The sequence below is a fragment of the Biomphalaria glabrata genome, chromosome 6, assembly GCF_947242115.1.
Source record: "Biomphalaria glabrata chromosome 6, xgBioGlab47.1, whole genome shotgun sequence".
NCBI lineage: Eukaryota > Metazoa > Mollusca > Gastropoda > Planorbidae > Biomphalaria > Biomphalaria glabrata.
Window position 1 is genome coordinate 32,028,942 of NC_074716.1, and position 26,607 is coordinate 32,055,548.

Genomic DNA, 26,607 nt, shown 5'->3' on the forward strand with positions numbered 1-26,607 from the left:
AGGTAGATCTAGTTTGAAGGACGGAGTTATTCCCTTTAGATACGCTTTGTGTTTTAAAACAAGGATTGTTTAGATTTGGATTTTCTTTGTTGTTTTTGTGAACATGTAGACAAATATTTAAAACATTTCACAAAACAATGAAATAATGAAAAGTAAAACATACATTTAAAAAAAACGCGTAAAAATTTAATGTTTAAAATAAAACAAAACGATTCCAAAATCCAAAATCAACAATATCAATCAAAGAAACCAGTCTCCCAAGAGTACTCCTATTTACAGAGTTGCATATTTGGATGGAATAATACTGAATGTGTATAAATGTGACATGCTTGTATACAAAACATGCAAAGAATAAAAAGAAGTTTAGATGTTACGAATAGTGAACTAATGTATAGTGTCGCCTAAATTACTTCTAAACTACTACCAAACACAGACATTGTCTTAGCTAGATTAGGACTATGTTTAATAGTCTTCGTAGTTCAGTTTTACTCTCCATTTTAATTTCCAACCAGTCAGTCTAAGTGTAGAGACTACTAGATAATAATAGATGGGCTTTAAAACTGAGGAGTTGATAAACAGAATAATAAGAAAGTCAAGGGACTCAACTCCAGATAAATGACAGCAATACCAAGGCAGTCACTTCATCAAGGCTACGATGAGGCTACTCTGGTCACCTTCGACATTGTGGTCAGTAATAAGATGCATGCACCACATTAAAACATAATTACACATACACTTACGGTAATTAAAATTCCTTTTACTGCGAAATTATACAAAGAGTACAAGAAAAGATTATTTGAAGATAACCCGCTTACGTCCCTTCATGAATATCTCATGGTTTTCGATTCAGTAGACACATTCATTATGGGAAGGTAATCAACAGTAGACACATTCATTACAGGAAGGTAAACAAAAGTAGACACATTCATTATGGGAAGGTAATCAACAGTAGACACATTCATTATAGGAAGGTAATAAACAGTAGACACATTCATTATGGGAAGGTAATCAAAAGTAGACACATTCATTATGGGAAGGTAATCAAAAGTAGACACATTCATTATCAGAAGGTAAAGAAAAGTTGACACATTCATATTAGGAAGGTAATCAAAAAGTAGACACATTCATTATGGGAAGGTAATCAACACTGGACGAATTCATTATGAGAATATAATCAACAGTAGACACATTCATTATGGGAAGGTAATCAACAGTAGATACATTCATTATGGGAAGGTAATCAACAGTAGACACATTCATTATAGGAAGGTAATCAACAGTAGACACATTCATTATGGGAAGGTAATCAACAGTAGACACATTCATTATAGGAAGGTAATCAACAGTAGACACATTTATTATGGGAAGGTAATCAACAGTAGACACATTCATTATAGGAAGGTAATAATGCGTTTTATTTATTCGTCTGGTCCACTTCTATCAAGGCTAGCTTCCTACGGGCAATCACGTCCATTCCTAGAATCAGTAATAAATAAACTAAAACTTACACGCAATCACGAACACACACACAGAGCACATTCGCCAACTCAACTTTCTTTCAAGTATAAATATAAAGAAATGTCTTTGCTAAGTCTTCGTAGAAATTGGAACACAGATGTTCAAATTAATAGATCTGTATATCGTGTAATTAGCTGTCTGGATGGTTGGACAGTTGCCGAGTAGGATTTGTATGTTCTCGTAGAAGACAATGGATAAGAATTTTGTTGAACAAAGATAAACATGAATGATGAAATGCTTTCCTTAAATAAACATTAAAACCCGTTAGTTACCAACACACACGCACGCACACACATACACACACACACATTCTTGAAATAAATGGTACAGTAGTAAAACAATGAATTGGGTCATAAAACAACCACAGAGGCCTGGCACTGAATGAAGACGCACAAAAACTCATGGTCAACAAAATACTAATTCATTGTTACACCAGAAAATAGCCGAGTCCATACAGCAAGAAATATTCCCCACATTAGCTTTAAAACACATCTAGATATAATTTAGAATTTGAATGTAAGTCCGTCCGAAATGTGCACAGATGTGTTAAGGTCCAATAGAGATTTGGCTCTGTAGATTGAAATAAAAAAAGACGTACTGTTATGTTATATTCTAAAGCATTTAAACAAATTAAAAGGTTATGGCAAGTTTGACTCAACATCCAGGTCGGTTACATTGTTTCTACATTCCTACTTCGTCACACTTGTTGAGTGAAATAATCAAATCAATATTGGCTTAAATATTATTGCATATCAAGTTGGTCGCACTAAAGCACATCAAGGCGGTGTTTATAAAATATCACAGATAGATGATGTCATCAATTCGGGAGGCTGAAACTCCAACGAGCCCCCGCGGGTGGAATTGTAGTGGAAGACGCTTACTCCTGCGCCCTCGTAAGAGTGGCCACGTTTGATGAGCACGGAGTTGTCTCCGCCGGCTGCTGTGTTCTCCCCGTAGGGCTGCCTCTGGGACGAGTAGGACTTCCGGTTCATCTTGGCGTTCCTTAGCACCTTCAGTACGTCCACGTGGTCGTATTTGATGGCGGCGCCGACCAGGGAGAGGGGAGCGAACGGTTCGAAGCAGTTGTTTTTCACAGAGGCGTCTCTGGTATCCATGTCGACCTCTCCATGGCACAAGAGCACTTTGGTCCTGTCTGGATCTCCGGCCATCACTGCGTGGGCAAGTTCTATCGAGGCTTCATTCTGCAGCAGGAGTTTAATGATGGCATCATCACAGTCATTCTTCTTTGCGTACTCTATCAAGGAGAGCTTGTTCCTAGAGATATTCACCCTCGACCAGGACTTCACTAGTCGATGCACCTGTGGATGTTGAATAATGGATTTTGATAAAAGATGTGTTGGGAACTCAAAATTAAACTTCAGATTTTATTTTGTTGATAAAAAACAACAGCTAAAACAAATACATCTATATATATATAAAATAATGCAAATGCATTTCTTGAGTTAACCAACGTCATTCATAAATTGCCTCATCTCATATCTTCTTGTTTGAGAGTTAGATCTTGTCTTTTTCTTTCAGAGGTAGATCTTGTCTTTCTGTTTCAGAGGTAGATCTTGTCTTTCTGTTTCGGTGGTAGATCTTGGCCTTCTTGTTTCAGCGGTAGATCATTTCTTCTTCTTGTGTTTATTGAGCCCTACTCTGGAGAAGAATTCTCACTGACATACATCCCAAGTAAAAGTATCGTTTGACAGGTTGTCAGAGTCTTTTCTTTTCGTCTAGTTGTACTTAGTAGGTTGAGATGGTCTCATTATTCTGTGCTTGTTTTGCTAGCACCTCTCCACATAGTGGCGGGCTAAAGTTAAGACTTACTAACAGTTAACATCTATGTAGACCAATGTTTGCCTCCCGTTTCATTACAAACATTAGAAGTGATCAGTTTTCCTTCTACATGTTGTAAGCTACCCATAGAGGAAAAAAGATATTCGATTCCCCGAGGCATACATGGCCAAGTCAATGCATTGATGTCTCAGGATTGCAACTGGGGCGGGGGGGGGGGGGAAGGAACCAAAAACACTATATACTTATAGAACAGAAGATGATAAGAAGTAAACAATTTTTAAAACAAATCCTACAGATTTAAAGATATAAAGCAGTATATGTGTTGTCACTCCCACATCCATTCTGTTACTATTGGAAACTGCTTATTGTTCTGGATCAATAACACACTTGACAGTAACTTCGCTTGACATCATCTGACTAATGTTGAAAGTTTGTAAACACTTACATGTGATTCATTGTTTCTATAATGTCCACAAATGGAGAGTCTTCTCTACCTTTATCACCAACTACTCAAGACCATTGACATTAATACGACAGACTGGTAAGACCTACCTTAAAGGGCGTGGCGTCATGAACAGCTACCCAGTAGGAAGGGGTTAGTCTACGCACAAGTTCCATCATCTCAGCCTTGGATACGCCTTTGACCTGCTCCAGCCAGTACTGGTCATCGCCACTGAATTCAGCACCGCACTTTAACAGTGCAGCCAGAATCTAAATCAATGCATAGCAGGTATTGTTTACATGTCATGATAGTGTCACTGGTGAAGAATTGAATAAATAATTTTATTTTCTGTCCTAACACACTCTATCTTCGTCACCGTCACACGAAGTCATTTACAAAAGTCATAGAAAATATTGAATTAATTTTCCTCCAAGAGAAGTGCACAGGCTACTGCTGGCATGGATTAAAGGCTAAGTGCTAAACTTATAAAGGGAAATAATAACGTATGAGAAAAACACAAATATATATTATTAAATTATCTCCCTTATAATAGGAAAGCTAAAAGGCTATGAACATATGTGATAGTCGAAATATCTTTCGAGCTTGTCTTGTCACAGTCATGGAATGTTATTCAAGTTTAGAAAGACATTTAAAAATTAGCACTGTGTTAATTTATAGTGATAAGCAAAACACGAAAGATAAAATAAAAAATAAAAAAGCTCTATTTAGCAGATACTTTAGGAGACATGAAAGGGCTGGTTAAAAACTAATTTGAATCATTCAGTTTCGTTGAACAAAAGAATTCGAAAAATATGCAAGAAGCTATTGATATCTTGGGTTGTAATTAAATTTCTTTACTTACCTGTGGAAGTCTTCTGGTGACGGCGTATCTAACAGCTGTTGTTCCAGAATTGTCTAGAGAGTCCAGGTCAATCCCAGAATTAGAAAGTTGGTAGACCATGGGCACAAACTTCATATCGTGTTCCGGGGAGGCAATAAGAGCAACTAGATGAAGATATGATCTACCCCTGATACAAGAAGATATGACCTAACCCTAATCAAAATAGCCTTATAAAATCTAGAAAATAAATCTTTATTAAGTTTTTCAATTATCAATAACAAAAGAGATGAACAGCTTGTTGAAAACTGGAAGTTAATAATCTACTTGTGAAACAGGAAGATCCGATCTACCAATGAAACAAGAAGACATTACAAAACTAGAGAAAAATCTTCAATAAAAGTTTTCCAATGATCAAAATGTAGAAGAAATGAACAACGTGATGAAAACTGTTAAAAAAAACTTTTATCTCTACAGACATTCTATGGAAATACATGGGAAATACTTAGACACACGCCTATCTTAAAGCAATTTAATATTTAGAAAAAAAAATGTTGATGTACCTGGAGTTTGAATAAGGTGGAAAAGAAAAATGAGTAGACTAAAATATTCCTTTACATCATACGAACATAAACCGAGGCATCTACTAGTGAAGCTATTGGTTATGCCATCATTATATCAAACAGATTCACGTTTTTAACTATGGCGTAAGGATTGCATTTTGGATTGAATGGTTGAAAACTATCTATCATGAATATAATAGTAAGCTAAACATGTCTAAATCGGATCAATTGCCAGTGAGCTTTTCGATTGTATGTACAACCATGTAGTGTTTTCAAAGTATGCTCAAAGCTATCAATGTATTATTATAAAGTTAAAAAACAATGTTAAAATAAATAATTTTATTCCAATACGGAGCAGAAGTTTTTTATGTTAAGAAATGAGAGAAGCAATCTAGGGTCGACAGCAACACTATTGTTCCATCTGTTCATTTAAAAGATAAGTGAAAATATTTAAATTCTTTTGTAAAATAAAATAAAACGATTAACTTTAGAAACTTTTAAATGGAATGAAACTTTACGTTTTGGAGCAGATAAGTTTCAGGTTCTCTCCCTGTTTGATGCACTCCAAAAGTAGTCGACTGTCTCCCCTGATGATGGAGGTGGTGATGCTGGAGGCTGCCATGGTCTGATCGAGTGTGCTCACGTTCTGGGCAGCTGGAGTGACCGATGGGATGACCTAAAAAGACCGCAAAAGTCTACATTGAACTCAAATATTTCTTTACAGATATTGTTATATGAAGTGTAAATTATTAAACATTGCAAGAATTGTGTATATTTTCTCCAATATCGAGCAGGGTTTCCCATCAGAACTCATTGACGAAATACTCATTGACTTTATATGTATGTTAAGTATCATTATATTTTCTTAACCCAATTGTAGTTTAGCATATCTGTCACAAGACGCTAGCAGTGTGCTGGCGCCTGCTTGAACTGGTCGTAGTCTAGGGCAGGGGTTGGCAACCTTTTCACTCGAAAGAGCCAAAAATTACAATTTACAAAATTTTAAAGTTTTTAAAGAGCCACAAATTTTATCTTGCCAAATATAAATAATACTTGCACAATTAATTTTTTAAAGAAAAAAAAACAAATCTATTGATTCATATATGTGCTTTTCACAAAAAAATAGATGCTATATATATATAGCATCATTAGATAATTATTTTTTATTTTGGTAACAACTAAAGCAATTAAACATTTACTTACAACACTAACTTGTACTTCAATAACAAACAATCGAACAGACTAATTCAGTGGTAGCGATGACTTTGGTTTTTAGTAAGATTAGATTACATTTAACTCATAACTTGTGTTTAGTTTCAAACACGACTGTACATTTTCATTTGTTAGTTGGCTTCTTACTTTACTGTTAATTATATTCATGCAAAAGAACTCTTTCTCGCACGAATATGCCGATCCGACAATAGTCAGCCTTCCAAATGCCAACTTTTTCACCTAACTGTAGCAATATGGAAGATTATTCCATGTGTCGAACATAAGTGCCTCATCTCGCGGCATTTCTTTTAAAGTTGTCACTTTTGTTGCGGTACGTACATTTCTGGGGCCTTCAACTCTTCCAACTTGATTTTTAACTCTATAAATTGTCCATCACACAATGCTTTACTTTTTAAATCGATCAATTGCATGTCTAGAGATCCAGTATCCAGATCCAATTACAAATAGATATAAATGCTAGAATGGTTTTGTTGGATTGAACTGCTCAAATCTGTCAAGAAATTCATTTTTGATTTTTTGTTATAACTGTGCTGAAGTAATTTGTGTTGAAAGTTTCACTGATTTTATCGTGATACTGTCTTAAACATTGAAAATGAAGTAACTTACCGCTCTGAATATCTTCTGCAAAAATAATTAATTTTTCTACTAAACAAACAAATTCTACTACCAAAACATAGGATGAGTTTTCCTTTCCTTACAGTTTTAGATTCAGCTCATTTCATTTCGCTTTTATTTCCACCATAAAGTTAAATTTTTGCAACCATTTGTCGTTCTCTAATTCAGGGTGATTAATGCCTTTTCCAATGTAGGAATGTATTTATTTCATTCCAGCACAAATCAAAACGTTTCACCCTTTGGAAAGCCATCGCACTTTATAGGGCAGAAGGAATTCGGAATACTGAGTCTCCATTTCGTTTAAGAATTCTTTAAACTGACGATCGTAGAGTGCTTTTGATAAGTGATGTTAACAATCATGATTATCAAATGTATGACTTCAACTATTTCAGCCATAAATGTTTGGGCACAAAGCGCTTCTTGATCTATTATACAGTGAAATGTAAGAATTTGGTGGTTTATTTTGCTCCAAAGAATCGTTGATGCTCCTGTAGTTTTCCCTGTCATACTTCTGGCTCCATCAGTTGCTATTGAAACGATTTTATTTAACTCGATATTATTCTCTTCAAGGTATTTTGGCATGGTATTCTCTGTATCTTCCCCTCTAATTTTTTACGAGAGCAGTAGCAATCCTAGAAGGTCTTCTTTTGGACCTTGGGAAGACATATACCTGACAAAAAGGTCAACTTGAGCGTGTTTTTTTTATGTCTCAAGACTCTCATCTATAGCAAGTGATACGGCAGAAGAAAGTTGAATATCTTCCACCTGCAATTATGTTACATTTGAAGACATGTTGACTATTCTATCTTGTACTGTTTTAGCGGCTTGTGGATTGCAGATTTTCTTTCAAGATTTCTGGTTTCTTTTTGAAATCACGAAACAGTTCTTCAGATGCACGTAGGAAACAGTCTTTGGCATATTCATCATCTGTAAATGGTTTGCCTTTTTGTGCAATTTCTACTGGTACCGCATAGCTTGCCAGATTAGCATTACTTGTAGATTGCTTCTAACTTTGAGAAGATCAATCGCTTCTTACTCATTTGCTTTAACAACAAACTATACGTCACAGCCAAAGCGCGTGGTGAAGACGCCAATTCGTCTTGCGTCGAAAGCGAATGAAAGCCTACATAGAAACACCCGACGTTGGCGTTATTAGAGAGTTTCCGACGGATTGACGACAATGACGACGGGTGTAATGGGGGTAGGGGTTAAGAGGCTTAGAGATAGAATCGGCGCCTAATCCTCGTTAAACGATTCAGAACTCTTCTAAAAACAATTTCGATAAAATAAATAATATATGCGTATGGAACTAAAGAGCCGCAGCTTCACATCCAAAGAGCCGCATGTGGCTCGCAAGCCGCAGGTTGCCGACCCCGGGTCTAGGGTGAATCAGGAGGCCCGACTGTTGACGCTGGAACTTTGGTGGCTTTAGCCCTGTCGCGATTTTGGTGTTATAACTAACATATATATATAACTAAGATATGCAACTAAACACCGGAATATAGTTAGAGACTATAACTTTAAACTGTAACTTTATTTACACACAACACATAAACTTCCAAATGAAACGTTATATACAGGTACATCAACTACTAAATCTAAACTCAGATCTCTAATGACTATGTCTCTAATCATGATGTCATTCTGCTATAGTTTTCTCGTACCAGATTAGGAAACGAGCAGAAGCGGAAAATACAACCGTCCGCTCTACAAGACCCACGCCAACTAACTCTCTCTTTTTTAGAGCAAAAAGAACCCTCCCACGTGGACTACACCGCAACACAATGGTTACGTCCCCTTGCATCATCAGTGACGCATCCTCAGTGGTTACGTCTACATTCATCATCAGTATCTGACCAGTGATGACCACTGCCCCTTTCCCCAGATTTCCCAGATCACCCCGCCCTCGTTGTAGCCTAGGTACTCTGGTCCCGTGACAACAAAATAAACCTTAAAGCACAAAAAATATACATATTTCCCCCTTCCAATAATAAACAAATCTAATTAAAATATATTAAAACATAAATAATGACATTAGATCTAAAATATAAATAACAGAAATCAACTTAAAACTTTACACAATAACTAAGGCCATGGTAGTGGACTGCGGTTGTTCTGCTACACACACACAAACGGTTGTGGGCTCACAGCGGTTTGTGACAATATCATTCTTTATTATAACAGTTGAATCATAAAAAAACAACATCAGCTTTGTACCACGTCTATCTGTCTAACACAATCACAAAGAAATACTAAATGACATTTTTCTATCACAACAAAAGACGCAAATGTAACGTCGCTGTAAACACAAAAGAGAAAGTTGTATTTGTCTATTTACCTCAATGCCTGCATTGTTCACCAAGTTTGAGGGCTTTATGACGGTCACTTCCCCCCTCCAGTATTTGGAGTACTCACTCTCGTCCAGCATGTTGCTCCTGGACAGCAACGTGTGCTTGGGCTTGTTCAGAGAGGGCTCGCGCCTGGGCTCCTGTGGCTCAATGAGAGGGGCTTTGACTTCATCCTCTTGGTAGCAGTCTAACGCCTTTACACTCAGTGTGACTTCTCGCTTTCGGCTGCCTAACATCTCACCTCTGAGCCAAATGCTTTCATAGCCCTCATCAACGTTTTTCCGAGTGCCTTCTCTCTCTGTGCGCTGACTTTCTTTGAGCTCAGTACTGGGATCCTTCTCTTTCTTCTCGAGGACTGTTGAGCTAACGTTGTCCCCAACATTCTCAACTTTTTCTGGACCGTCTCCAGGTATGCTCTGCGCTTGCTCCGGATGACCTTTGACAGCTTTTTTGGCGCTCGAAAGCAAAGGTTCCTCTTCTGGGTTGTCTTCGAAGCTCAAGTCGCCGTGGGACAGTGGCTCTATAACGATGTGTTCAGTCCTTCTATGCAGCAAATTGTCTTCCTTGGCTTGAGCTACTGCAGCAGACATGATCTCGTACGTGTCAAGTTTCAAACACTCAAGAAGGATCGGGAGTCGTTCAAAATTTACATGGCTTAGGCCTGAGTTGAACTTTTTAACACTTTACCTCCAAGACAATCCTGAAAGAATAGTAAAATAACACGTTTACAGAGGTCTACTTCTGATCGAAACAAATTTTATTCATTCTCTATTACAATTAAAAAAGCGGAAAATAATAACTTCGCATTTTTTTCTCCGACGTCTTATGGGTATGATCATGTGACCATGTAAAGAATTCAATGAAAAGTGACGAATTTTTATCAAAATTTGCACGGGATCTTTGGGCGTCTCTGAGTCCACCCAGCACTAATGGGTACCTGACATTAGTTGGGAAAAAGTAAAGACGGCAGGTCGTTGTGCTGGCTACATAAAACCCTGCTCGTTAACCGTAGGCCACAGAAACAGATGACTTTTACATCATCTGCCCTATAGATCTCAAGGTCTGAAAGGGAAAATTTACTTACTTTGCACGCAAACATGAATAATTTACAATGAATTTCTTTTCTCATTTCGGTAGGTACAAAACAAATGAAAGAACTTAATGTAGAATTAGATTCAGTATCTTTAAATAGAGGTCCTTATGGAGCTTTTATAGTTGTAAGATATTTTTAAATAGAGGCCTGTATGGAGCTTTTATAGTTGTAGGATATTTTTAAATAGAGGCCCGTATGGAGCTTTTATAGTTGTAAGTAAGATATTTTTAAATAGAGACCCTTATGGAGCTTTTATAGTTGTAGGATATTTTTAAATAGAGGCCCGTATGGAGCTTTTATAGTTGTAAGTAAGATATTTTTAAATAGAGGCCCTTATGGAGCTTTTATAGTTGTAAGATATTTTTAAATAGAGGCCTGTATGGAGCTTTTATAGTTGTAGGATATTTTTAAATAGAGGCCCGTATGGAGCTTTTATAGTTGTAAGTAAGATATTTTAAAATAGAGGCCCTTATGGAGCTTTTATAGTTTTAAGATATTTTTAAATAGAGGCAGGTATGGAGCTCTTATAGGTGTAAGTAAGATATTTTTAAATAGAGGCCCGTATCGAGCTTTTATAGTTGTAAGTAAGATATTTTTAAATAGAGGCCCGTATGAGCTTTTATGGTTGTAAGTAAGATATTTTTAAATAGAGGCCCGTATGGAGCTCTTATAGGTGTAAGTAAGATATTTTTAAATAGAGGCAGGTATGGAGCTCTTATAGGTGTAAGTAAGATTTTTTAAATAGAGGCCCGTATGAGCTTTTATGGTTATAAGTAAGATATTTTTAAATAGAGGCCCGTATGGAGCTCTTATAGGTGTAAGTAAGATATTTTTAAATAGAGGCCCGTATCGAGCTCTTATAGTTGTAAGATTTTTTAAATAGAGGCCCGTATGAGCTTTTATGGTTGTAAGTAAGATATTTTTAAATAGAGGCCCGTATGGAGCTTTTATAGTTGTAAGTAAGATATTTTAAATAGAGGCCCGTATGGAACTTTAATAGTTGTAAGATATTTTTAAATAGAGGCCTGTATGGAGCTTTTATAGTTGTAGGATATTTTTAAATAGAAGCCCGTATTGAGCTTTTATAGCTGTAAGATATTTTTAAATAGAGGCCCGTATGGAGATTTTATAGTTGTAAGATATTTTTAAATAGAGGCCCGTATGGAGCTCTTATAGGTGTAAGTAAGATATTTTTAAATAGAGGCCCGTATGGAGCTTTTATAGCTGTAAGTAAGATATTTTTAAATAGAGGCCCGTATGGAGCTTTTATAGTTGTAAGTAAGATATTTTTAAATAGAGGCCCGTATGGAGCTTTTATAGTTGTAAGTAAGATATTTTTAAATAGAGGCCCGTATGGAGCTTTTATAGTTGTAAGTAAGATATTTTTAAATAGAGGCCCGTATGGAGCTTTTATAGTTGTAAGTAAGATATTTTTAAATAGAGGCCCATATGGAGCTTTTATAGTTGTAAGATATTTTTAAATAGAGGCCTGTATGGAGCTTTTATAGTTGTAGGATATTTTTAAATAGAGGCCCGTATGGAGCTTTTATAGTTGTAAGTAAGATATTTTAAAATAGAGGCCCTTATGGAGCTTTTATAGTTTTAAGATATTTTTAAATAGAGGCAGGTATGGAGCTCTTATAGGTGTAAGTAAGATATTTTTAAATAGAGGCCCGTATCGAGCTTTTATAGTTGTAAGTAAGATATTTTTAAATAGAGGCCCGTATGAGCTTTTATGGTTGTAAGTAAGATATTTTTAAATAGAGGCCCGTATGGAGCTCTTATAGGTGTAAGTAAGATATTTTTAAATAGAGGCAGGTATGGAGCTCTTATAGGTGTAAGTAAGATTTTTTAAATAGAGGCCCGTATGAGCTTTTATGGTTATAAGTAAGATATTTTTAAATAGAGGCCCGTATGGAGCTTTTATAGTTGTAAGTAAGATATTTTAAATAGAGGCCCGTATGGAACTTTAATAGTTGTAAGATTTTTTTAAATAGAGGCCTGTATGGAGCTTTTATAGTTGTAGGATATTTTTAAATAGAAGCCCGTATTGAGCTTTTATAGCTGTAAGATATTTTTAAATAGAGGCCCGTATGGAGCTCTTATAGGTGTAAGTAAGATATTTTTAAATAGAGGCCCGTATGGAGCTTTTATAGCTGTAAGTAAGATATTTTTAAATAGAGGCCCGTATGGAGCTTTTATAGTTGTAAGTAAGATATTTTTAAATAGAGGCCCGTATGGAGCTTTTATAGTTGTAAGTAAGATATTTTTAAATAGAGGCCCGTATGGAGCTTTTATAGTTGTAAGTAAGATATTTTTAAATAGAGGCCCGTATGGAGCTTTTATAGTTGTAAGTAAGATATTTTTAAATAGAGGCCCATATGGAGCTTTTATAGTTGTAAGTAAGATATTTTTAAATAGAGGCCCTTATGGAGCTTTTATAGTTGTAAGATATTTTTAAATAGAGGCCCGTATGGAGCTTTTATAGCTGTAAGTAAGATATTTTTAAATAGAGGCCCGTATGGAGCTCTTATAGGTGTAAGTAAAATATTTTTAAATAGAGGCCCGTATCGAGCTCTTATAGTTGTAAGATTTTTTAAATAGAGGCCCGTATGAGCTTTTATGGTTGTAAGTAAGATATTTTTAAATAGAGGCCCGTATGGAGCTCTTATAGGTGTAAGTAAGATATTTTTAAATAGAGGCCCGTATGGAGCTTTTATAGTTGTAAGTAAGATATAATTAAATAGAGGCCCGTATGGAGCTTTTATAGTTGTAAGTAAGATATTTTTAAATAGAGGCCCGTATGGAGCTTTTATAGTTGTAAGTAAGATATTTTTAAATAGAGGCCCATATGGAGCTTTTATAGTTGTAAGTAAGATATTTTTAAATAGAGGCCCGTATGGAGCTTTTATAGTTGTAAGTAAGATATTTTTAAATAGAGGCCCATATGGAGCTTTTATAGTTGTAAGTAAGATATTTTTAAATAGAGGCCCTTATGGAGCTTTTATAGTTGTAAGATATTTTTAAATAGAGGCCCGTATGGAGCTTTTATAGTTGTAAGTAGGATATTTTTAAATAGAGGCCCGTATGGAGCTTTTATAGTTGTAAGTAAGATATTTTTAAATAGAGGCCCATATGGAGATTTTATAGTTGTAAGTAAGATATTTTTAAATAGAGGCCCGTATGGAGCTTTTATAGTTGTAAGATATTTTTAAATAGAGGCCTGTATGGAGCTTTTATAGTTGTAGGATATTTTTAAATAGAGGCCCGTATGGAGCTTTTATAGCTGTAAGATATTTTTCGTACGTGTTAAAGGTATTAACATTTCACATACAGATGCTGAGTTTAATTGTTGCGTCTGTTACAATAAGTTGTTCATAAATGGCATTGGCTACATAGTCATTCATTTATTCCTCATTATGACCATTCGTTGTGTAACTCAGTCCAAAAGGATTGCTTACTGTCTTTCGCATCTAAGCAAAAGATAAACTTCAGATAAATCAATATTTATAGTTTTAGGTAGATAATCTATAAGTCTAAATCCCAGGAGACTAAATCTAGTTCGACCTACAACTTATCTTATCTTATATATTACAGACGTTACTTTAAAAACAAAAAAAAAGAAGATAATTACGTCCTACGCATTTCATGTGTCAATCTAGTCATGTATGTTAATGAATGACTTAAACTCTGGCTGATTCAGACAACTTTCTAGACTACTGTAAGCTTCAATCTAGAACTGTCGTTCGAGGGGGTTCGATGGTCCCAGGCTTGAAACCTGCCCACCCCTCTTGTTTGGGATGTAGACTCTAATGATGTGAAGGAACAACCAAAACGTTGAAACAAAACAAAACCTTTAGCCTTAGGTGCAATCCTGGTGAAGGGAACATTAGAAATTAGAAATAGGCCTAGATCCAGATATCATTTTTGGTTAGAGCTACTACTTCTAAATTCTAGTAAATGTAAACTTTTAATTTTCAAGATTTGAAATCTACCTTTTATTTTAAGGTTTAGATCTATTTCTAGAATAGATAGATTATACTCTAGACCTAGAAACTATATAGATCTACTTATATATATATATATATCTAATATAGTATATATATATCTAGTTTTATATAGATCTAGATCAATATTTTTATTGAAAAGTGAGAGATTCTGACTAGTTAACATTTTAGATCTTATTCAAAGAACCTACTAGCTAAGTATATAAATATCCAGACAACTCGCTTAGAGGTTGTTAGAGATTCGATGAAGTAAAAAAAAGTCTACCTTTGTCAGATTAGCGATAGAGAAGAACATCGCCACCAGGAAATGACGTAATTTGTGATAGAAAGCTTGCGTTTGGTTCTGGGAATAAATCGTGCAAAGTTTGTTTTAATAAAATGGAAGAATCATATTTAAATTCAACTTCCGATAACAATTTTAAAACATGCATCAACTTAAAAAAAACACAACTAAATATAAATAAATGTTCAAAAAGTGTATTCACAACATATCGTTATTATGGCCATTCACAATGATATGCACCATACAAGTAATGAAATATCCATCTCCTTATACTCACTACAACAAAGAGTTTTCTATCGCCTCTTTGCGTTTACTTTATTACACCATGCTTTCCTTACTGCTTTTTTATCTCTTCATTCAGTGCAACTCAGAGGCGATGCCTTCTGGTTAGAATGAGTAGGTCAAAGTGATCGATAAGTCACTCGCAACCAGGTGAAGTCATCTTGTATTAAGTCACCGACAATAGCGCTCATTCCTTCCGGTCACGCGAGAAGGGGCCAATCTGATTGGCGAGAGATCTAAACCGCTTACAATTGAGGGCCCGAGACCTAATTGCCCTGTCAAAACTCGCGTCTGTGGTAAAGCTTTTTGTTAAATTGTGAGGCTCATTTGTTGCTATGACTATTTCAGCAGATGCAGCACTAGATATAAATATATACATATAGATCTAAATACATCGCCTAAATAAAGTACTTACACAAACAGTCAAAGTATTTCATAAGGCACCAAGACGTACAATCCTTATCTTCCGTACATTGCCTAAATACATTGCCAAACAAAACTACCAAATGTACGTCGCATACATATGTTGCCTTCATAAACAGACTACATACAATTCCTAAGTATATAGTATATAGTACTAGACATATGTTACCCGCGACCCGCGGGTCTTTATTTGCGCATTACTGTCGATATAGTCACTGAGAGTGTTTTGTAAACAATTAAACGAAATAATAATGTAATAAGTAAAGCGAATGTGTCAATGTAAAAATAGTGTGGATGAAGCTATGAAATCAAAATAGCTAATAGGCTTAAATCCATTTTTTTTTTCAAATTAAAACATTTGCTTGTAGGCCTACATATATTTGATTAAAATTTGAGATGAATAGACTAAATTTTGTATGTATTTTGTTCATGTTTATAAAGTATATATTGAGGTAGACATAGATCTAAATCTACACTAATCTAGAGTTAAACATTGGCTTTTATAGAGTTCATTCTGTGCTGTGCATGCGTGACCTTTTTTCATGAATGAATATAGGCCTATCTCAACACGGCTACGCAGCTTTAGCGAACAGCGAACGAATGTATTAAAATGCTTTAGAAAAACAAATTTGAATGTTAATTTGATTAAAATATGAAATGAATGGACAATAATTAGTATATTTATGTGTTAAAGCACAAAACTATCTTTACGAAAAGAAGTTTTATCATCTTAGAGTTCAATAAGAGTTTTAGACCTAGGCCTAGGAATAGACTCAGTAGAGAGATGTGTTAATGTGTAACCATTGGTAATGTCTAATGAAATAATGTTCGCCAGGAAATCTGTAGTCACAGATATCAGGAACTAATTTATGTAAAAAATGCTTTTGAATAATCTAGTGGATTGGATTTAGATGTATGTTAAACTTAATGATCCTTTCAAGTTTTTTCTCTTTCGCTACGAAAATAAAATTAGGTTTGCGAAAATGGGATTACCCGAAGCCGATACATTCATATCTATTAAAAAACAAAAAGAGCGATAGCTTTGCTAAATGAATGGGATTATAAAGTGAACAATTAAACGACATAATTTTTAGTACGCGATTCATGAATGAATATAGATCTAGGCCTATCTCAACTCGGCTTCGCAGCGTTCGTATATGAATGTAGCTTTAGAAAACCAAATTTGAATGTTTATTTGATCAAAATATGAAGTGAATGGACTTTAATTAATATGTTTATGTGTTAAAGTATAAAACTATCTGTGCGAAGAGAAGTTTTATCATCTTAGTGTTGAATTAGAGTTTTAGATCTAGGGATGGGATTATAAAGTAACAATAAAACGAAATAATTTTTAGTACGCGATTCATGAATGAATATAGATCTAGGCCTTTAACTCGGCTTCGCAGCTTTCATAGATGAATGTAGCTTTAGAAAACCAAATTTGAATGTTTATTTGATCAAAATATGAAATGAATGGACTTTAATTAATATGTTTATGTGTTAAAGTATAAAACTATCTGTGCGAAGAGAAGTTTTATCATCTTAGAGTTGAATTAGAGTTTTAGATCTAGGGATGGGATTATAAAGTAAACAATTAAACGAATTAATATTTAGTACGCGATTCATTACTGAATTGTCTAATGAAAGAATGTTCGTCAGGAAATCTGTAATCACAGATATAAGGAACTAATTAATGTAAAAAATGCTTTTGAAACACAAAATTGAAGGTTAATTTTATTATATAATGAAATCAATGGATCTTCTTTTGTCTTTTCATGTGTCAAAGTAAAAAACTATCTGCGCAAAGTGTATTTCTTAAAATTAGATCTAGGTCTAAATCCTTTCTATCTTTTCTCATGTCAACATTGTAGACATGGCCTAGATCCATAAAATACTATAGCTGTAATAGAGTCGGACAACTTTATATTTTTTTGAGGGTCTTACGTTTGTTTTAGGGCTACAATACATTCACTAAGGTCTAAGTTGGTACCCAAGGAACATTCCTGCCTAGTTTTATCAAGATTGGTCAAGCGGTTTTGATGTCTATAAGTAACATACATACATACATACATACATACATACCCCTCACATTCTACTTTATAATATAGATATATATATATAGGCTATACAAAGCTTACAAAAATTGCAGACTTGCCAACGAAAGTTGCACATATTTACTGTTAGATGTTGTTCTATTTTTAGCGGCCCCCGAAAGTGGAAAAGATGCTATTAGTTGTGTGTGGAATATCTGTCCATCCGTCCGTCCGACCCGTTTAGATTTCGTAAACTAGAACAGATAGTGAAAATCGGACATCCTAATATTTATGACCATTCAAAGTTCTGATGCAACGTTACTTTTTTTCTTTTCTGAAAGCGACAAATCTCATGTTGTAAATCACTTATGCAAGCAGTTTCTCCATAAATACATCACTTTTACAACTATTCACTATTAATAGTAACAAGACCGGGTGGCTCTATAGTAGGGGAGTTACCTATTTACAATATTTTTAATACATTTATGCAAATGGTTTTTAATTTTTTGTCAAAATAATTTTTTGTTACATTTGTATTAGGAAAGCTAAGTTAGTTAAGTTTTGTGATACTAACTTCTACATTTACACAAAAAAATGTTACCTTTTTTTTTGGAGAGAAAAAATCTATTTAATAGGCATATTGTGGTCTATAGGGCAGAAGATGTAAAGGTCATCTGTTTCTGTGCCCTACGGTTTACAAGTGTGTCATGTGGCCAGCACAACGACCAACTGCCTTTACTTTTCCCTAACTTTTCATGTACCCATTAGAGCTGGGTGGACTCAGAGGTGCCCGAAGATCCCGAAATTAAAAATCCCAGTCTTCACCAGGATTCGAACCCCGGTCCCCGGTTCGGAAGCCAAGCGCTTTACCGCTCAGCCACCGCGCATCCTAATAGGCATATAAGTTGGACATAATTTAAAATAATAATTAATATTTTTTTCATATTATCGAACTATATCTATTAAATACTTAACTAAAGGAATTTTTTTTTTTTTACGGAAATGTTTTTTTTTTGAGGATTTGAATAAGAAATTGACCCTTTACAAAACAATTAGATCAATTAGATATTCATTATGAGACATCAGTAAGGCCAGATTCACATCTAACTTCACATTCAATTTCACCTATCCTTTGGTCTGCTGGACCGCTGGGGCACTACATAAGATCTGTCAACTTTCTTTTTCTATTCTTCTATGTCATTTGTCTTTGATAGAATCTAATTCTGATGTTCTTTCTGAAAATATTCTTACCAGCCTGGGTGGACCACTTCGGGGGCCGATTTTGAGTTTGTGTTTCCACACAAACTGTCTTTGTAACCTTGTTCGGTTTTATTTTCAATAGTAATGTTGAATATTTATCTTCCCCGATCCTTCAAGTTCAACAGAGCTCTCGTCAAACAAAGGTAATGCTGATATAAGCCGTAAGAAGTTTTCTCTGTAGCTGTAATTGTGTGATACTTCTGACTGGAAAAGTCACTATATTGGATCAGGTGTGTATATGTTTCTCTAGAAGGCCGCGGGAAACACATTTGAAGAACAAAGAAAGGCATTTGAGGAACAAAGAAAGGCCCTTGAGGAACAAAGAAAGGCCCTTGAGGAACAAAGAAACGCCCTTGAGAAACAAAGAAAGGCCCTTGAGGAACAAAGAAAGGCCATTGAGAAACAAAGAAAGGCCCTTGAGGAACAAAGAAAGGCCATTGAGAAACAAAGAAAGGCCCTTGCCGAAGACAGGCGTAGGAAACGAAAAGATAACTCAAATAGTCCTCCGGTGATAAAATAAGCAGGTCGCAACTGGGTTTGTGTAGTCATGTGAAACACTGCACTCATCCTTTATCTTCGGAATCGAAGACATTGCCACTAGCAATTTTCTTTCTAGTTATCTTCTTTTTTAAATGAACAAAGTTTAAAATTGATGGCTACTTATTGATGAATTCTCAAATCTTTGACGACCGCAAAATATATAGGTCAGTGATTTCATTACCTTGACGTTTAGGTCACCAGAACAAAAAATGTAACTCGTATTTGAAATAGGGGAAATTATTCTACGCAGCAACAGAATTCTATTCTATGACAATCAGGCCGTTCAAATAGCCGCTCAAAGGTAGGACTATGCAATAAAATCTATTATGTGCAGAGCACCATATCTATACTATCATCTCATTTAGGTACTTGTCAGTTTAAATGTACATAGCTTTAAAAACAAGGTCACTGGAATGAAAATCAAGCAGTTTTTCAGTTTAATAGTCTACAATGTAGTCTGGCGCAGCCTGCAACCCCTCCCCCCCCTTTCAACAAAAAAATCCAAACAATGAAAATTACCCTTATTGAATCTTTTTTTCAAAATATTGGTAGCGCTTCTTTTAACTGTCATGAGCAACTGACCTTTCATGTATATTACAAAAACTTTAGGACCCACAGGTCTTTTTGTTTGATTGTCTGTTTGTCTCTTTCATAAGGAAATAAAGATGATTCTGTCCTAGCACAAAACTCCTGCGGGACGTTATGGGATGACATCAGAAGTGTTTGACCATCCTGACGCTAGTCCAAAGCGGATGTCACATGACCAGACAGGCTTGTCCAGAAAGCTCTGGTGCTACATACATTGTGTGTAAAGACTACATTCATTGTGTGTGAAGACTACATTCATTGTGTGTAAAGACTACATAGATTGTGTGTAAAGACTACATAGATTGTGTGTAAAGACTACATTCATTGTGTGTAAAGACTACATAGATTGTGTGTAAAGACTACATAGATTGTGTGTAAAGACTACATTCATTGTGTATAAAGACTACATTCATTGTGTGTAAAGACTACATTCATTGTGTGTAAAGACTACATACATTGTGTGTAAAGACCACATACATTGTGTGTAAAGACTACGTACATTGTGTGTAAAGACTACATACAATGTGTGTAAAGACTACATACATTGTGTGTAAAGACTACATACATTGTGTATAAAGACTACATACATTGTGTATAAAGACTACATACATTGTGTATAAAGACTACATACTTTGTGTATAAAGACTACATACATTGTGTATAAAGACTACATACTTTGTGTATAAAGACTACATACATTGTGTATAAAGACTACATACATTGTGTATAAAGACTACATACATTGTGTATAAAGACTACATACATTGTGTATAAAGACTACATACATTGTGTATAAAGACTACATACATTGTGTATAAAGACTACATACATTGTGTATAAAGACTACATACATTGTGTATAAAGACTACATACATTGTGTATAAAGACTACATACTTTGTGTATAAAGACTACATACATTGTGTATAAAGACTACATACATTGTGTATAAAGACTACATACATTGTGTATAAAGACTACATACTTTGTGTCTTCAAACAAATGTTACTTTAAAGACTTACTGTCAGAAGCAAATTTTAACTCCAGAAAAAAAAAAAAGATTATTGGTTTTAGTTTTTATATTGTTTTTGTTTTGTTTGGCCATGGCGTGAGATGACCAAGTTCTACCAAGAGAATGGTACATGAGGAGAGGAATTAGTTTTGTGTTATCGATTAATCGAATCTGATTACTTCTTTTGTCACACATGAATTTTGGATCAACGCAGAGGAGTTCGCCGACTTGAGATGTAGTACGAAAGAAACGTCGAGTCCATAGACATTTTATGTCCATGGTAGAGTCCTACTCTTTGATCTTTACTGGAAGGGAGACTACTCTAAAATTAGAAGGCAGTATTCTTTACTTTATAGGATTTAGTTAAAATTTATTGTTCGTAAATATTTTGACATTTTGGCTTTAGGTTATAGAAATAGTTTTAGAACTAGGACATTTGAGTTCTTGAAAACATATCAGTAAAACAACTAGCTATAGACAGACCACCAACAATCAAGATAAAGCAGTAGGCTACTATTGGTAGAAATTACATAGATAAAGGCAGCACTAGGGAACATTTTATTTTTGTATAAGACTTACTTAGACTTACATACTCCATTGGGCAGAAAGCTGTCTCCACAAAGATCTGTCGTTGGCAATGTCTGAAACCACCTCCCACCTGGTGTCCACTGTTCTGGGGTCCTCTGTGAAAGTGTGGGGCCAAGTTATACGAGGACGTCTTGTTTGGGCTTTCCTCGTATTGGCCTCCATGTCTTCGCAACTCTTGGTATACGTCATGAGACGCTCTGTCACAACCTCACTAAGTGGTCGACTCCTAGTTCGGCATAGGCTTTCCTTGTTTGAGACCCGATCTCTATAACTGACACCAAAAATCCGTCTCAGCCATTTTTGTTGAGCCACATTTAGTCTTTTCTCAATTTAGGCAGATAACTTCCATGTCTCACATGTATATTTTGCTGTGGGGATAACGATTGTGTTAAGTCTTAAGCACACTCGATTGCGGAGAGTGTGAGTATGTCAGCGGCCTTATAAATAGGCTATTTGGGCAGACAAATCAGGCTGTGTCAGTGGTTCGATAACATCCGATTACTTGTAAAGGGGTCCCTGAACTGCAAAGTCTTGAGAACCTCTTACTTAGTAACGTTTCATTTTTTTTGTTACAAAGCTTATATCAACTCTGTCTGATACAAAAATTTGAACACGTTATCTCCCCCACCCCCATTCTATTCATTGGCAAAGACAAGACATAAATCGGTTAAAAAATAAACAATTAGTCAACTAATTACTAATTAATGATTCTTTTATACCAACAAGGGAAATTAATTCTCCAGTATTCAAAGATAATGGCAAAATATTTAGGGTTTTGTTCCCTTAGATAATTGTGCACATTATTTCTCCAAACATCCATTTTCGGATCAAATGGAAACTTTAAATAGTTATTTATTGATACTTACAAAACACAGTGGAATAGCAAGGAATGTGGGGGCCCCGGGGACTTGGCCTTTTTAGGGGCCACTGCATTTTGAAATTCGACATCATGACATAAGATAATGTGCTTAATAAATATATAAGTCTAATGTGTGGAATACATGCAACATGGCCAATAATTTATTTAATATTTAATGTAAAAATATTTCGGACACTCATATGGGTGCCCCTCTCAAGTGGAGGCTGGGTAGATTTTCAAATTTGGACCCCTCTTCCCCACCTTAGCAACGCCATTCACAAAACACGAATAAAAAAATCACATATTAGTCAAATAACTATTTTGTTTGATATTGAAAAATAGAAATAACAGCTACATTATTAAGAGATATAGATGTGTGGAGTTCTTTCCCTTAGATAAGTTTTTTTTTTCAATTAAGTATTTTTATTTTCCGTTTGCATTTCACTTCAATTGTTTGTCTGTCAGATCCGTCTGACCGGGAGGAGTTTGCTATCACATGACTAGCACACTGGTACAAAGTGTGGAGATGAAATCCACACAAAATTTGCTTATAAACAAACTTCTGCTTAAATGAACTACATAATTAAAAATATTTATAGTTCATTTGATAATACTAACAATTATTATAACAATAATTTATAGTTTCATTGCTAATAATCTATTTAACAGCGTTTTGTAAATGTAACAGTTATAAAATTGCTAAATATGTCAACTTTTCAAACAAACAAACAACAAACAACAGTTTTGAGAAGGTAAGTCCTATGTTTTTAACTTAATTCTTGCATATTGAGATTTATAAGGTCAATAGGTATCGATCCCCGAATCTTCTGGTCATCTACCATGCCCCCCCCCCCACACACACACACCAATAAGGGATTAAAAGAAAAAAGATGCAGATCACCGAGTTCGTATTGATACGTTTTTGTGGATATTGAGGTATCGATACGTCAATTTATCGATGCCAGATATTGATTACTGTGTATAAACTAAGCTGCACCGAGTTACATAAGAGAAGATGTTTTCAAAAGTCATTAAGTGCTCACGCTTTTACAACATCCGATACTTTGTTTACACTAGAATATGGCACCGTATGCTTCAGGCCTAAAATAGTTACATGGACATGCGAACGAAATGATAAAAAAGTCAAAAGTATAACACACACACACAAAATATGGACTCACTTGATATTTGTAGCTGTTCTAGAAAAAGAAAATAGGATGCACAATAAAAGTGTGTAACACTATGCTTACAGTAGATGTAGATCATCTCAAGAGATTTGAGTACCTTAACGATTAATAATAATAATAATAATAAGGCTAGTCTTCGATTAATCCTCCATTATTTATCATTTATTATATGTCAATACAATTTTTTATTAAATATGTCCAAATGAGTGTTATTTATTATTGTAATCTGGGTTACATTCATACTGACATTGAAATAGATTTAGATTTTATATAATAGATTGGAATGCTAAAAGATATGAAACATCTTCTACAATACTGTCATGTTTTTTTTTGCATGTATAAATAATACAGGATTCATATCTGAATTAAGAGAAGTAATCTTAAACTTATTAGCACTTTTGTCATTCTGTTATTATTATTTATTCTAGTTGCTGCGTACCATATATTTACAGAAAAAAAAGTTATATAGTTTCTTTAAAAAAGTATGTTTCTATTGCATAGCAAGAATTCAATGCTAAAGAATTCACTAGCTCTCTGCATCGTAGAACCAAAGTACAAACGATTCTTAGTATTTCATTGAGATGTTAGAGATAGCCTTCCTTTAATGCAAGGGTTCTCAACCTGTGGATCGCGACCCCCTTGGGGGTCGATTGACAATATGTCAGGGTCGCTAAAGACTATAAAAAATATGGACTTTTTTGCCTATTGTAACATGTAAAACTTGACACATACAAAGTTTTTTTGTCAATGAAATATTTCTATTGTTTTTCGAAGATAGATGTTGCAGACAGCTATATCAGGTGTTGATTTGAAACATAATTGTCGCAGCAGAAATATTTTTAACAGTTTGGGTAAACGTATATTTACGCCTGGTCGTGTTGTCAAGCTCTGGACTGTCGTAGGTAATCTCAAGAGTCAGCATTAATCATCAATAATTAATTTAGATATTAGTGAAGTTTAAGGTTCGCCACTTATAAAATACATATGAAATTACCAGAACAATATACATATTTGTCAATGTTATTTCTTTGACGATGTGCCAGGGGTCGCCAAAGACCATCGAAAAAATGGATTGTTTTTGTCTATTCTTCTATTGCTGCTCTAGTAAGACATGCACCACTGTTTCCTCTGCCTGCCCCATTAGTTGAGGCAGGAATAGAAAAACTCTAGTATGTCAGTTGTAGCGAAGTCATTTAAGTCGAATATATCAGTGATGCCAAAATACGGCCCGCTGGCCAGATCCGGTCCGCGATATAGTGTTATCGGCCCGCCCAAACATCCGACCAAAAATGTAGAAAATCACACAAAAAGGTTGAAAAATGTATCTGTTCCTCTTTTTAAAGGTTCTCGCTCTTTCTTTCATTGATTTCATTCCTTGCTATTTTCATATTCGTATTATTTTTTTTTTGTTCTATAAGAAAAAAAAGTTTATGTTTTAATTTTTAGCCCACATGAATCTTCTCTTATTTGTAATTCTTTGAAATGTCCGCTGTTGTCTTGAGCTAGCCTTGTACGTGACATCTTGTGAGTGAAACCCATGGCATCATTACGTATCGTGTTTTGGTATCAACGCAAGTGGTGCTGTACCATTTAATAGGTATGAATTAGTGAAACGGGAGATCGGAAGAAAACAAAAAGTAGACTCTGAATGTAAAACTTTGAAGAAATGTTGGATTAGATGTCAGAAAAGTTGTCAATTCATTTTTTTTCTTTTCGTTGATATATAGCCCGCGACATGACTGTCAGAAATTAAAATGGCCCGCGGGCCGATCAAGGTTGGGCTTCACTGGAATATATGAAGCCGAAATAACTGTCCTTTTGATAGCTAGGATCCGAACTTTGTCGACATGGATACCCAGTAGTTTAGAGGAATGGTGTTATGCATATAAATGCTGGACAAAATTTCATCCAACTTTCAAAACTTAACATCCCATTTGCACTTGCCAGAACTCCAATGAAAGTCAAAGTGGAAGATGTTTAGGAGACAAATAGTTTATTGAACTCATTAATAGAGATGCAGCGAAACATTTCTCTATAATTACACAAATCTGAATCAAGCGTCATGTCCCAATTCATCTGTGTTGCACATTCAATCTGCAACGATATATTATTTGCATAACAGCCTGTTCATTATCATGTCTAAATACAGAAAATCGTCACGTGTATCAAATGTGGACAATGTGAATTAGAAAGCTAAAAAAAATGCATGTCATAAAGATATTTTTTCATTTATGTGTAATTGTGTGACAGGAGAAATTTATATTTCAAGAATATAATTACAAATTTTTTCGTGATTAAACATAAAGCTTTGGCAATGCAAATCAGATTTACTGTTGGGGTGTCGCGGAAGGGTGAGGAATTGTAAAAGGGGTCGCCAAGCGAAAAAGGTTGAGAAACGCTGCCTTAATGGTACCTACTACTAGGTAATAGGGGGGCCTACAAGTAAGAAAACTGGACTATCAAAATATTTTTAAACTTGTAATTAGATCTTGTTAACTTTTGAAAATAGTATTTTTTTTATAAATGTACACAATCAAAACGTATACTTACTTTAGTTCGAATAATACCCCATATCTCCAGTAAGATAATTAAATAGGACTCCTCTTCACAAGATCTAGATCTATTTAGTCTGTTAGATTTGTAGTTACTACTTATAGAATAAAAAAATACTCTTGGATAAAACAATGTACGATTTCAAGGCTGTGCATCTAGATTTAAATGATATTTGTGTATAACAATAAATTAACTCGTAGAAAACATTTATTTGTAAATTCCAATTCTATCGATCTATAGTTGATATGTTGTTGGTTAAAGTTGAAAATGCAGCGCGATATTTGATACACATAGGCCTACACAACAGCTCGTGTCCAATCAATCTAACACAGACAAGTTTACACTAAGTTAAGTGTTGTAGCGTATCTTGTACATCTGACGTGTGTTTGTATATGTACGTGTGTAGGGGTCGAGCGAGGGGAATCAATAATCGTCTTTATGTATTAGGCCGATCGATATTCACTGATCTTGCGTGTATGCGTGCGCTCCCCCACCCCCAACTAACTTACCTTACCATGTATCCTAGTCGCTTACTCTCCTAGTC

The 26,607-nt window shown here is 34.9% G+C and overlaps 1 protein-coding gene across 4 annotated transcripts; it reads right to left on the minus strand.

Moving 5' to 3' along the window:
* Positions 1 to 164: 164 nt before the first annotated feature.
* LOC106051308 (uncharacterized) lies at positions 165 to 26,441 on the minus strand. Of its 4 annotated transcripts, XM_056033173.1 has the most exons (8): positions 26,061 to 26,440; positions 23,505 to 23,607; positions 14,723 to 14,800; positions 9,348 to 10,057; positions 5,680 to 5,837; positions 4,623 to 4,788; positions 3,871 to 4,029; positions 165 to 2,837 (listed from the first exon to the last, which is right to left on the minus strand). In XM_056033173.1, exons 4-8 carry the CDS (start codon positions 9,945 to 9,947, stop codon positions 2,307 to 2,309), a joined length of 1,614 nt encoding a protein of 537 aa, XP_055889148.1. In that variant the 5' UTR covers positions 9,948 to 10,057; positions 14,723 to 14,800; positions 23,505 to 23,607; positions 26,061 to 26,440; the 3' UTR covers positions 165 to 2,306. The 4 variants fall into 4 exon arrangements, with proteins under 4 accessions (XP_055889148.1, XP_055889147.1, XP_013061922.2 ...); XM_056033172.1 differs by lacking the exon at positions 23,505 to 23,607 and having other exon boundaries at positions 14,649 to 14,800; positions 26,061 to 26,441; XM_013206468.2 differs by lacking the exon at positions 23,505 to 23,607.
* Positions 26,442 to 26,607: the final 166 nt, after the last annotated feature.

Excerpts from the sequence above, each read along its gene's own strand:
- LOC106051308 (XM_013206470.2), bottom strand. The coding sequence starts at position 9,947 with ATGTCTGCTGCAGTAGCTCAAGCCAAGGAAGACAATTTGCTGCATAGA. Across the intron at positions 4,789-5,679 it reads AAACTTATCTGCTCCAAAAC|GGGTAGATCATATCTTCATC; the intron begins GTAAAGTTTCAT and ends TTCTTGTATCAG. Across the intron at positions 4,030-4,622 it reads TCACCAGAAGACTTCCACAG|ATTCTGGCTGCACTGTTAAA; the intron begins GTAAGTAAAGAA and ends GCATTGATTTAG.